We start from the raw sequence: 14,752 nt of genomic DNA, 5'->3' as shown, positions 1-14,752 counted from the left end.
GAAAACTCTTATCTATGAAAAATGAATGGTAAAACGTTGTTTGTTTCCCTAAAATAGAGATCGTTTCGTGTCAAGGTATATTTTCTTCGATTACAAGGAAACTTTTTGCATTGTAAATGGAACATCATCAATTAACTTGGTAATTATTAAATTTAAAGTTCATGAATATAATTGATGCAGCAATGATTTTTTTAAAGTGATCGTCGTGTATATAAGCGAAGCTCACTTTGAAAATTAATTCGTTCCAAGAATAAGAATATATTTTTCAAAAATGAAGTGTTCATTAGTTGCTGCTGTATTGGCTTTTGCCTTCATCATTAGCTGTGTTACCGCAAGTGATGATTGTTCTAATGTGTTAAGCAGCTATTTGAAGAAAAAGCTTGGTAAGATTTATTATTATAATTATTTAGTGTTTCAAATAGAATGGCTGTTAATTTACAACTTTTAAACTGTAATTAAATATTTATGAAATTCAAAACAGGGAATCAAGCAAGTTAGCTATCAGGTGCAGTATATTTTACTTCCAAAGGAGCCCATCGGCCCTAATGATGAAGCACTCGTGCAGTACAATCTGACTAGATCTTAATTCTGAAGATAATTTTTAAATTTGTACTTAATTTCTTTTCGTTTGCACTGACCACAATGTAGATATTAAATATCTGTGGATAGGATTGCAATGATGGGTTTTTGTGGTATTCCTCTCAATGCCCAACAAGTTAATTCCACAGTCTCTATTCCCCATCAACAATCGAATTTTTTAAGCGGTTAGAACCGTTGACGCACGTAAAGAATTAAAAATGTTTAATTTGTTTAAACGTTTGACGATATTCCCTCTTTCTCTTTTTTTTATTTATCCAAACGAACGATTGAGTATTTGATAATTGTTTTTATATAAAAAGAAACAACTTTTATTTGAGATCATAAACATTTTCTAGCCCTTTGCTAGTTGTATTTCCTATTGTAACTTTATCAAAACATTAAAATTAATTTAAAATATACTTTGCGTAGTTGAGAATTTGATTGGTGTAATTTACACGGACAACTCAAACCAAATCCAGTAAGAATGCTCACTAAGTTCCCGAAAACGATAAACCAAATATTATTAATCTGCTTTGATGTTGTAGTTTGTTTCTTGATATTTCAACAAAAATCTTCAAAATATTGATAAAATTTTGTTTTGTTTTGCTAAGATCTATAACTTTAAGCAAATATAGTGTTCAAAAAGTTGCAGTTGCACATCACTTACCTTTTTAAAGTTGAAACTTTTATTAGTCTGCTGGTGACTCAGAGTCTTTGAACTCGCTCAATATAAACATACTATTTTGAATAGTAAACTTTTGAGTTGAGTTCAATATGAAATAAACTTTCTGACCCCCAGTTTTTAATAGCTCGCAAACACAAAATTTTTCCGGATGTAATGTAATAAACTGGATTTAGATTAACAAACTGGGTGTGATTTAACAAACTAACGAATAATTTAACGAACTTCATCTTAAACGTGTTTGTGTGCTTATTCCACAAAACATCTTTGATTTAGCATAAATAAATTAAATACAGTTTTTTGTGTTTTTCATTATGTATTTGTTACTTAAAACATTAAATAATAGTCGCCAATAGGATGAAAAGGAGCAGAGTATAGTACACGAAGTAGAATCTCAAACCTTAACAACTTCAGCCATTTAGTATGATATTTGAAAAATGAAGATCTGATTCTTCAAATAAATGTATTTTAATATACATTTTCCTGATAAAAATTTCAGTTTATTTGCAGTCAAGTTGCCTGTCAATTATTTACTCAAAATATATATTTAAAAACTTATAAAATTTGCTTTAAGCATCATTTTTTTTAAACACGATGTTACATAATACCTCTGATGGTTAGTTTTGTTCCATAAATTACATGAAATACAAACAAAAGTAATTGAAAATTACTTTAAAAGTAAGAAAAAAAATTACATGCGGTTTTTTTTAAAATGATATTACAAACAGAAAAAAATAAAAGAAAGATTTCAACTTTGATGGTAACCATCAGAAGTTAATGACCATTTTTTTTTTCATGACCAAAGCTGCTGCAATGATTCTTCAATGAACAATTTGTTGTTAGATCAAAAATGTGTTGAAACCAATTCTACTCATAATTATTTATTAAACTTTTGGGTCGCCAAGTTGCATATCTGCAACAAACACAAAAAAGCATATGTGTTCTGGCCAGAGAGTATTGAAGGAGATTCAGCAATCCTATAGCATTTCTCTTGCATAGATTGTTCAACTTTTTTCTAATACATGGCGAGGTGAATTTGAAAAATAAAATTCAATTGGTTGCTTCCAAAGTTACATATGTTTATTTCAGGAATATTACTAAAATTGAAATTTTTGAATTGTAATGAATAAATTGATTTGAAATTTTTGAATATTTGAAATTTTGCGTCCTTTTTCACAATGTTTCAAAAATGCTACAAACCATATTTTTTTCAATTAAATTACAATTTTATAATGCAAATTTTTATTATTTTTATGTGCTTAAAATAATGTATTCTACTGTATTAGGAATTTTTAGGGTTAAAGTTACATTTTAAAGAGTTAGTTACATTATTATAATTATTAATTCACGCACATATCACAAATGATTTACAACTTTAAAAAAAAAAGTAATTTTTTGTTTTGTTTTTGGCTTTATATATGCCTACTAAATGTCAAGTACTGACAAAAAAATGGTAATATAATGTTGAATAGCAACAATGATAATTTTTTACTTACTTATAGTAACCAGTTATTTAATATTGTTTTATGTATTTATTTGTTATTTTAGAAGTCGCTGAAAGTGGACAAATAGAGTGTGCAACGAGGCTAAAAGTAAGTATTATGTTTTGAAAATTTTTAATGTCTCAAATTTGATTACATATATTTACTACCTACCTCGGGTGATTAGCTGGTCCGCCATTTTTAAATAAGTAAAATTTTAAGTATTTCGTGATTTAAAATCATACAGTCAAAAATCCATCTATTATGTAAATATAATCAACTCATTTTGCTCAAGTAAGAATGGACTTAGTTTAGTGTGTCTTACATGTTCATATGGTGTAGTGGAGAATATAACATATGCTAATATTAAAAAATATATAAAGAAAAGAGGAAGAAAAAAATAAATATATTAATTATCACAATGGCGCCTTTAATGAATAATAATTCAACTTATCAATTTTGTCTAAACCAAACTTTGCATTTACTTGCTATTATTAATTATGGAAGCCTGATAATTTTATTTGTAGGTTTTTTTGCTCTTTTGTCAATACCAAGCGAGCTTCAATGGTTATTAAGTTTCTTTAAGTTTTAAAAAAAATTCACAAATCTAAACCAGTAAACAATGCATTTTAAAGCATAAAATAAACTTTAAAAAACTACGTTAATCAATGGCTCTGTTCAAGAACTAATACTGACTAATGTTACTCTGTTCACGAACTAATGCATGACTAAATAAATGAGTATTTACATTTATTTGACACTTTTAATTTGACAATAAAATGGATTTTATTTTGCCCACCAGTTTTATTTAACTTTTTTAAGCCTAATCGATAGTTTTTTGATATTAAAAACTTTTCTTCATTGAGAACTTCATTTTCATTTACTGAGAACTAAAAGTTGAGACTTAACTGATCTAAGTAACAAATGTGTGTACTCAAATGTATTATTTATGTACGTTTGGGGCATCTATCCGCTATTGGTACGCAAACTATCGCCTTTTATTTAGAGGGTGAGTTAGTTTTTGTTGAGATTAGTCTTTTTCGTATTTAAGATCTATACAAACCCATTACGGGTATTTCAATTTATTTTTTACAAGGTTTATACTAACCCATTACTGGTATTTCAATTTATTTTCACTTGTTGATGTGTGACTAATGTTTAAAATAAATGATTTTTTATAAAATCTGAGGGTGGATCCTAGAATAGCCAACCCCATGGCAATTTTATTAAATCTCGCCAAGCAAGTTTTCGAAATCTCGGTAAATTAGGTTTCCGGTAGATATTTCGGGGATATAGTTTTGAAAGTACTATCGCAACCACCAAATTTCTTAAACCTGATTGATTATTTGATATGTATACTTACGCGAAAGTTGGCTTTCATTAGAAAAGAGGTAGAAGGGTTTATTTTTTAGCCATTTATGATTCTGATCTCTTGCCGTTAGAATCATCGTTATTATTTCATTTTTTAACCGTTATTTCATTTATTAACGTCATTTCAATTTTTATATATTTTTTTAGTACAGGTAAGTTATTTTTTATTCTATTAAAACTATTTTAATAAGTTTGTAATATTTTAAAATGTTTTTTCAATCAAAATCAAATAATCAAAAAGCAAAATTGATCCCAGTATTAATCACCAACTTGGCGAGATTTATAAAAGTCGCCAAGAGGTGGGCTACTCTAGGATTTTACCAAAACTGTCTCTTCGGTACAGCTTGATTCGCTACATCGGTTATAAGGACCATTAACATCCATGACTGAAGAATGCAATTTTTTAATTCCTCGATGTCTGGTGAAAAATATATCATATATATATATATATATATATATATATATATATATATATATATATATATATATATATATATATATATATATATATATATACAGTGGTACCTCGAGATACGAGTGCCCTAACATACGAGTTATTTGAGATACGAGGAACGGCCAGGCAAGTCCTTCTCATCCTCGACAATGCTCCTGCTCACCCACCGAACCTCGAACATGACATCCTCGAAGAGTTCAAGTTTATAAAGGTTCTCTATCTACCACCACTCCTATCCTGCAGCCCATGGATCAGCAGGTGATTTCTAATTTTAAAAAGCTGTACACTAAGCACCTGTTCCGGCGCTGCTTTGAGGTGACAGAAAACAGAAACCTCACCCTTCGAGAGTACTGGGAGGACAACTTTAACATCGTGATATGCCTCAGAATTATTGATCAGGCCTGGCTGAGCGTTGCAACGAGGACCTTGACCTCTGCATGGAAGAAGCTGTGGCCAGAGTGAGTCTGTAGCCGAAAATTGTGCTGTGACCTGAGTCTATAGCTTCGAAGGATTCGAACCCAAAGTGCCAGTGGATGAGGATATTGGGTCTCTGGGAAAATCCATGGACCTGGTGATGGGTGAGAGAGACGTGAACGAGCTCATCGAGGAGTACTCTCAGGAACTGACGACAGAGGAATTACAAGAGTTGCCGTCGCAGCAGCATTCGGGGGTTCTGCAAGAAATTGGTTTCGAGGAAGAGCCAGAGGTGGAGGAGGTTATCTCTACAAGTGAGATAAAAGTGTTCTTGGGAATGTGGGCAAGAATTTCACAGTTCGTGCAAGGAAACATCCCGAAAAAGTTGCATCTGGTCGTGCATCGGAACTATTTCATGACACTCGCCTAACTCATTTCTGCAGCATTCTGAGAAGGAGGAAGAAACAAACCTCCTTGGACAGTTTTTTTTAATCCAGATAAAAAAGCTAAGACCGGTGAAGAGAAAAGCAGTGACTAAAATTAAGCATACAGTAGCATTTAAGATGTGTGCAACTTGCATTTAAGTGATCAAAATACAAATATGTTTGCACACTTTATAAAACCAGTTTTTTTTTTTTTGCTTTACATTTTCTTTTATTATGTTTTTATACAATATTTGTCATTTATAAATACATTTTTCTTATTCAAAAACACGTAACAAAAACAATTGGGGGTAGCATTTTTGGGGCTGGAACGGATTAATGGCATTTCAATTAATTTCAATGGGGAAAATTGCTTTGAGATACGAGCAAATTGACATACGAGCAAGGTTACGGAACGAATTAAACTCGTATCTCGAGGTATCACTGTATATATATATATATATATATATGAGCTATAACTATAACTTCTTATGATTATATTTCTTTCTTTTACAGCTTGCACAGTACATGTGTGGAGGTGATCCAGAAAGAGCTAAAGTTACATTTGTAAGTAATTCTTTTACGGTTATCATACTTGCAATGATTTAAGTGCTTAGGGTTCTTTCAGAAATGTTAAGTTTTGTGTCATAATTGTTAAGTTTTGTTTCATTACAATAATTCACTGAAAGTTATCAATGCAAGAAGTGTATCATGTACATGCACTTACCTTCCTCATACTTGTAATAATTTAAATGTACGGTTCTTTCAGAAGAGTTAAGTTTCTGCCTTAATTTTTTAAAGCAATTAAAAATAATATAATTATTAAAATGTTATAAAAAAATTTTATGAATGTAAAATTTTTCTCCACAATTATCTAATAAAAGAATAATAAATGATGAAAAAAAAATTTTTTTTCGTATAGAATGGTCTTTAGAAGAAAAGAAAATTATAACTGGGTATCAAAAATTTTAGATTCCCCGATATATAGGGAAACACACAAAAACTGATATTAACATTCAGAGTCAAAACTTTTAATCGCTCGTCTGCCCAAAATATTGCGACCATATTTCCTAAATTGAGATTGACCTCGATTTCGATGGTCAAAAATCCAAATGAAGGAGACAGAAGTATGTTAATGAAGAGAAAATACGTTTTTGTGCCTCCTTCTGTTACTCAATTAATAGAAAACATGAACTAATTAGCATATTTGAAATATTTCTTTTGAGCCTTTAGAATTGGTACTAAGTTTGTGAATGTGTGATCATTAAAACAAAAACGTTGTTTAATTTGATGTCTTTTTTCCCGCACTGTGTCTAGGAAAAATAATGTATAGGTAAAAGCATTAAGAAATAAATGTATGTGTTCGTTCACGCGTCAGACTTTGTTTACAACACCGTTCAAATTCTGAGAATTTGTGAATAAAATATGCACGATATTCAGTTCTGTAGAAAAATAGTGATTTCTCAATAATTATCAGTCTAGCTTTTTAGGCCATTATGACAATGAACTTTACATTCTGTTAGATTATATTAGTACTTTACTTACAAGACTTAGCTTTTACTTGCAAGAGGTATTCAATATGTCCTAGTAAGTACGCAATAAAGCTTAAGAATTCACGTGTAAAATGAGCACAATATTCTGTACTATAGTCTATAACAGGGGTGGCCAAGCTCCTTAATAGTCGAGCTATTTTTCAAAATTTGAAATTTTTCGCGAGCCGCAATTAAATACGTATTTAAAAGGTATTAAAAATTTTTTTACAGAAATTATATTTATTGAAAACATATAAATAAAAGTACAAAATATGTGTATTGAATTTAAATATTAAAAATTAAACATTTATTTTACTTCTCTTGATAATTCTTTAAAATTTGGTGAATAATTGGTGACAGCACTTCTCAGTAATTCTTTGAGATGCTGTTTAGTTAAGACTGATCGGTGTTTGGATTTCACGCATTTTAAAGGGGAATAAAATGATTCACATAAGTACGTTGTTCCGAATATTGAAATAATTCGACAAGCAGCCTTTCTTAATTCAGGATACTTCGATTCTGATATAAATTTCCAAAATTCGGAACATACGGAACGATAATAATTTTTTTAAAAATATAATAGTACAAAAATGAAAAGGGAACTCGGGTACATTTATCGATAGCCGCAAATAATCCTTCAAAGAGCCGCATGTGGCTCGCGAGCCGCAGGTTGGCCACCCCTGGTCTATAATAATCAGTCTACATAATTGGTCAGCATCTATGATCCAATTCTGTAATTCGGATACCTCAAAATCCATCATTAGTTACGTACATGCATCCTCTCAAGAAATTCAAACATTTATTTATAAAATTTTATTGTAATTTCATGTCTTTTAAAATAAATTTAAATTTTATTTTCCATTCCAAACTCACATTTCTATAAATTGATCATTTTGTTTCATTTACAGCCAAAATTGGTGGAATTTATAAAGTCGAAATCAGCTGATGAAAAACAGGAAATTGGCGTAAGTCATAATACATCTTCTTGTCTGCATATTGAATTTAGATATAGTGTAAAATCCCTATTTTAAACGGAATATGAGATTTCAATTCAAGCTGTTTCTCCTAAAGAATAATGCAGCGTTGTTCAATCACGTGATGCAGAAGCTTGATAAGAATTTTTTGTGCGGTTCATATTATACTGAGCACAGGGGTTCGTTTCAATTGGAGATACATAAAACAGAACTTAAGACTCCAAAACTTTATTATCAGAAACTTCTAGAAAATCCAGCTATTTCTTACACTCAATTACAAATTAAATTGCTATTTAGTACATAAATCACAATCTAGTGACAAATCACTTTGAAACCTCAGACTGTTTAAGGAACTCATTAAGGACTAGCAAATCAGAACACAAGAAGACTAATAATCTCTCTTTTACTACTTCTGCGAGGCATACTCTTATTTGTACTGGCCTGGTGACGAACTTTCGATATGATTCTAAACCAGTGATTCTCAACCTTTTTTTTGTTGCGGCACACTTTTAACGATTGCAAAATTTGACGGCACACAATGAAAAAAATTAGATTAAAAGTTGTTTAATTACCCATTTTACACTGTGTTAAGTAGTTTGTGATAATAATTTTGAATGTGAAATAAAATAATATGTACTACAAAAGCACATTTATTAAGGGATTAATTATTTCTTTCGACTAATTTTTTATTAGTTAGTAACAGTTATTTAGTTTTTTGCTAGTTATTAATTGTTAGCTTGTTTTCTATAGTTATTAACTGTTAGTTTTTTTTTTACATTAACTGTTATTTTTTTGTGATTTCTTGTTAACTAGTTTTTTTGCTAATTATTAAGTGTTAGCTTAATTTTTGTTAGTTATCCTTTGTTAATTTGTTTTTTATACATTTGTTTTTTAGTAATCCTTTGTTAATTTGTTTATAAATTGCATAACTTACTTCAATGATTAGCTCTTACAGCATTTTTTAAAATTGTGTGTCATATGCAATTTAAATACTTCCATCTTATTTTAAGATTGTCAGAGACAAGACAATTGCCGACAAAGCTGTTCACGTGGTTAAAGCGTGAAAAAATTATAAAAAGTATATATATACACTTTTCTTTAATTTAAACTTTACTCATAATAAAAAAAGCATTATAATTTTTATTGTATAATTTTTAATATTTGGCGGCACATTTTAAGAATTTGGTGGCATACAAAAGTGCCGCGGCACAGTGGTTGAGAATCACTGTTCTAGACAATTCTCGTATAACTCCATAAATATTAGTCTACCACTTGGAAAGCAGAATTATCAAGAACTATCATATCGTCGCCAAAATTATCTCCTATTTGGCATAAATGTCGATAAACTTAGCTTTCCATAAGAAATGCATTAGGAGTTATTTTCTCTCTGTATTACGTTAAAATCACGCGACTTTTTTGTTGTTGTTGTTGTTGTTGTTGCTAATTCCCATCTGGTCTGACGGGGTCAGACCAGATCAATGAATCCGTTAACATTGAGAAAATCCGAAACCAGAATGGGAGAGGAATGAATATCGTTCCAGTCCAGCCCTAAACAGATCAAGATGTGCTCAGGTGATGCCTGGTTTTGTTGGCATTTAGGGCAAAGAGGAAAGATCTTTTGATTTGCAGAAAATGTGAGACTTTTCAGGTGTCCACTGGCCAGTCGGGATAGGCTGGTGTTGGTTTGCCTGTCACCAGGGAGAGATAGAGAGAGTCCTGGTCTTTTTGCTTTATACCAGTAGTGAATAGGTGAAGGCAGCCACTTTTGTTTATTCTGGGCCTTTTGCCTTGCAAAAAGTTCAAGGTATGTAAGCTCTGAGGTGGAGGGGACTGGATGGTCTAGTCCCTTCTTTGCAATAGTGTCAGCCAACTCGTTGCCGTGGATATCGACGTGGGACGGGATCCATTGAAAGTGGACCTCATGCTGTTGGGAAATGAGCTTTACTTTTTGTAAGATCGAAAAACTGATTTTATCTCCAATGAGGGCCCAATTTTTGAGGTGTTGAATTGAACTACGGCTGTCAGATAGTATCCAAGTATTTCCAAGGTGCCCTTCACTCAAGATTTTCTCTAGTCCCCTGTCGATTGCAATTAGTTCGCTTCGAAAGACGGAGCAAAAATCGGGGTTTCGTTGATGAAGAGTGTAGTTCTCTCGAGGTGTTTCAATAAATACCCCACTGCCAGTCTGTCTATCCATTTTACTGCCATCAGAGAATATTTTGATGTCGTTTGGAGGGATTTTATTGTGATGGTGTGTACCTCCCGATGGTGTTCCTGCCTTGACGGGGCGGTGAGGCTTGAGCGCACCAATGACCCGGAGGGCTATGCCGGAGGTAGCTTGCTACTGGTAGGGTCTCCCAAGCCGGACAGGCCGAAGGGTAGGTGCCAGACTAAAAAGAACACCACCAGGAGCCAAGACAGTCTTCTACCTCACGGTGCTCCGGTCTTTGGACAACAGAAGCTGCATACCCCCTCCCATGAATCAGTTGACTTTTTTGTAAATTTTCTAATTAAACTGTTTAGTTAGGGTCCGTTGAGATATTTAGCCTCCTAACGAAAGAATATATAGAAAATTATGCACCTATTTACAAATTCGTAACAATATTGTATCACCAAGTTAACTTAGGAAATAACTCTCTTTAATATTTCAAAATAGGTTTTAATCTACAGGGTGATTATAAAAAAACTTAACTGACATATGACCCTCCGAACAGAATACCGTTTGAAGGAACCTAATGCACTTTCACAGTTCCAGTTACAGTGTTCATAACTTTCAAAAACCCAGCATATTTCAAAATTTTCTACTCGTACTTTTTTGAACAAAGCGCAATCTTTACAGTAAAATACCTAGAATAGATTTATTCTCTGATGTACTTAAGATTTCTTTACTTGTTTGAAATAAAATAGACATCATAAGGAAAAAAATTAACAGTACAAAATATTCAATAATACACACATGTTTAATTAAGTTTATAGTTCTTATGAATATTAAACAGCTGTTGGGGCCGGAGAGCATAAATAACTCCGTTTTGGGAAAATAAAATTTAAAAATTTCTTTAGACAATGCATTTGCGATTCATCCATATGCTTTTGATTAAAGAGTTAGAGAAGAAATTACGAACCAAGGATATCATTCATTCGATTTCAGCTTATATATTACGAATAATTACTTTAAATACGTATATTGCCAAATTATGCAAAAATATATAAAATATCACTTTTAAAAATGTACTAGTAATATATATGATCTCATAAAAATAGCATAAATTTATAACAATATATTTAGAACGTGGATAATATTAGCTAACAAATATTAAAAAAGCTAACATTTTTGCAGTTTAATTATTTAATTAAAAATAACGAAATCATAGCTACATTTCAGTTTAAATTCCTACTATAATTGGATACTTACAGCTCAAGAAGAGGAATACATCCCATGGTTGTGCCTAATCACGTAGTTGTGCAAGGCTTGTAAAAATTACAGCTTTTAATCTTCGTTTATTATCATGCTGAACCAACTTTAGGATCTGATTTAATAGGATACCAGCAAGTGACGTCACGCGTATACGTCAAAACTGATTGGCTATTGAATAATGGCATAAGCAAATGCTACAATTTACCCACGCGTGACGTCGCTTGCAGGCATACAATTATGAAAAAGAGAGGAATTGCAAATTTTCAAAATAAATTTTAAAGGCAGATTAATATGTTTCAGTATATTAAGAGATGAAAGTATATGCAAATTTTTTTTTCAGTTGTGAACTTACTCGCTATTGTTTCATAAAAAGCAGTGAATTATTCTCTTTAATTGATTGTACTTAAAAATGCTGATGTTTTTTTTCCCATTAAAATGTAACTATGAGCTGCAATCAAAAATAATTTAGCTTTGAGATGGAATACAATTTTTATAAATCCTCCGCATCACTGGACTTGATTTAAAAATTTCAAACAACTTAATTTCTTTCTTTTTTTGAAAAACAGTTAATAACTAAAGGAGCTACTTATAAGCAGAATAAACTTTTAGTTATGGAGAGATTTAGCACTATTCCTTAGCATATTTCAGCTTCTGTAATAGCATATTTCAGTTTCGAATGTTCCATACAGTGCAATTACAGCAGAACAATCTCAGTTTCAATAGAACATGAGCAGAACATACACTGAAGAGCCATTACATTATGACCAACCTGCTAATAACATGCAGGACCACCTTTAGCCCTCAAAACTGACAGCACCCGCCGTGGCATTGATTCCACAAGGTGCTGATAAGTAGTCTGAGGTATCTGGTACCAAGCGCTCACCAACTGGTTCTGCAATTCCCTCAAATTGCGGGGGGGGGGGTAGCGCAGTAACACGAATTTAGTTTTCCAAGTAGGACCACAAATGCTCTATTGGATTAAGGTCAGGTGAACTTGGGGGCCAAGACATGACTTGAAAGTCACTGGAATGTTCCTCGAACCAATTCCATGACGATTCGACACTTATGACATGGTGCATTATCCTGTTGGTAAACACCATCCCCTGCAGGAAAAACTGCTGCCATGAATGGGTGAACCTGGTCTGCAACTATGTTCAAGTAGCTTATAGACGTCAGGGAATGTTCTATGAGGATTATGGATCCTAATGTGCCCCATGAAAACATTGTTCCTGGGCGAGAAACTATGAAAACTTGGGCAAACCCATTGCTATAGATGGAGGGTGGTCATAATGTAATGGCTCTTCGGTGTATGTACGATACATTCGGTGTATGTACGTTTATTGATACAAAGTGAAACGGCTAAATAGAGAGATTTTGTTCTGTATAGTGCAGTTACTAGAGAACCATCTCTGTCTCTAGCGAGCAGGCGCAGAAAACAGGTCGTAAGCATTTGTGCGAAATGCTAGGTAAAAATTTCTCACTTTGCTATACCCTAATATTCATGTACGCATGTTCGTTAAAAAAAATTCCCTAGAACTACAGATGCTCCTTTACTTCATAACATGCGCATGTGAACTGCAGTAGTGAAATTTTATAGTTGAATGTCTTCTCTAATAGTAAAATATTCCTAAGTGTACGAGCCATTCTACATTTTCTAGGCACGAATATAGTTTTTTTAAAAATTTAATTATTTTTTTTCTAAATTTGTGAATATTTTTTAATAAATTTTTTCTTCATCTGTAAAAAATTTTTTAAATCTTTTTTCTTGTTTTCTTATTTATATATATATATATATATATATATATATATATATATATATATATATATATATATATATATATATATATATATATATATATATATATATATATATATATATATATATATATATATATATTCAATATCATTAGCAGAAGTCAGTCAATGTTGCAATGAAATGTGAAAGGAATAATATATTCTTAAGGCTAAATAGGAAAAAACACGCACTGTTTTGATTGAGAAATTTAGTGAAATAATGAATAAAAAATTTTTTTTTTTTTTAGAATCGAAAATGAGAACAATCACCAAATACTGATTACAATTTCGTATCAACCTTCCAGCTTCGATAAATTTCTAAAACTGCATATAGATTAAAAAAATAAATTACCAGCTCTTAAGAGCATCAACAAATTGTATTACGAACCATTTTTTTCCTTTTTATATTTGCTTGTTAATTGTAAATTTTTATTTTATAGGATTGCTTTTCCCAGATTAGTAAAAAGGCAATACCTGAAGCAAATATTCCTGCTAATTGCAAAGTTACATTCGAAACACAACTAAACGAAATGAAGAAGAAATTTGCAGAAGCATTATCAAAATAGAGAATCTACATAAGACAAAACAAAAGTTCATCAATTATATAACATAAATAAAAGTTATGATGACTTGTCCAGTTTTCATCTATAAAAATACAATGTAGAGTTTATCTGTGTGTGTCTATCTCTCTTATTAGTTCCAGAACCGTGTATGTTAGCATTTAAATGAGTTCTAGCGTAAACTCTTCAGAATTTAAATCAATTATTAAAATCTTTAAAGCTAATTCCGCTAAAAGCAAATTCAAAGAATAAAATTTTTAGTCAATAATCAATTTTTAAATTTTTTTTTTAAATTGAAATAAATGAGATGCGTTAGGAAAACTTATAGAAACAAAACAATAATTATGTTTTTAGAAAACAATTACTATTGGAGATTCACAACATTGTTAAAAACGCTATTGTAAATTTCATAACTTAGAGCTACCATTTAAAGCTATCAAAAAATTAACTATTAGGAAATAATAAAAAAGACTAACTATTAGAATGTTAAACTTAAATAAATGACATGCAATAGAAAAACTAGCAGAAACTGAACATTAGTGATTAGCTGCTGCTCTTGCGGGAGCACTTGGATTTAAATTTTAACTATTTGTCAGAGATGTTTTAACTATTTGTTAGATGGATATTGAATTTCAGTAATAATTAAAAATCTGTTCAGCAGCTATTAAATTATGCAAAATTCCATAAGTAAGAGTTCAAGCAATTTCGGTACATCAAGCAGCAGAAATATTTTATTTTATAACCATCGTTGAACAACCGACCCAATTTTTGGGTTTAGGACTACTAATGATCAACTACGTAGCCTTGTAATTTTAAACCTAATCCAGTAATTGTAATTTTAAACCTGGAACAAGTATTAAGAGAAATTTGCCTTCATGGTGGACTTTTTTATGGAACTAACCTGCATTTGCGTTACATGGAGAGGAAGACCACGAAAGCCTTCTATGATTAACCTGACTTCAAAGGGGCTCTAACCCATGATCCGTTTACCACTGAGAATATTTCACGCCAGCACTGTGGTCGGTGCAAGCCGGATGCGGAATTCGTATCGACCAGCCATCGCAGGGATTCGAA

General features: G+C 31.5%; 1 protein-coding gene across 1 annotated transcript; it reads left to right on the top strand.

Moving 5' to 3' along the window:
• Positions 1 to 224: 224 nt before the first annotated feature.
• Positions 225 to 13,751, top strand: LOC107450734 (uncharacterized). The gene is made up of 5 exons (XM_016066609.4): positions 225 to 383; positions 2,810 to 2,853; positions 5,920 to 5,970; positions 7,844 to 7,900; positions 13,559 to 13,751. Exons 1-5 carry the CDS (start codon positions 272 to 274, stop codon positions 13,682 to 13,684), a joined length of 390 nt encoding a protein of 129 aa, XP_015922095.2. The 5' UTR covers positions 225 to 271; the 3' UTR covers positions 13,685 to 13,751.
• Positions 13,752 to 14,752: the final 1,001 nt, after the last annotated feature.

Source organism: Parasteatoda tepidariorum, chromosome 10 (genome assembly GCF_982258835.1).
Source record: "Parasteatoda tepidariorum strain Cologne lab strain chromosome 10, Ptep-v5.0, whole genome shotgun sequence".
Classification (NCBI taxonomy): domain Eukaryota; kingdom Metazoa; phylum Arthropoda; class Arachnida; order Araneae; family Theridiidae; genus Parasteatoda; species Parasteatoda tepidariorum.
This window is presented reverse-complemented; position numbering and strand designations above follow the sequence as displayed.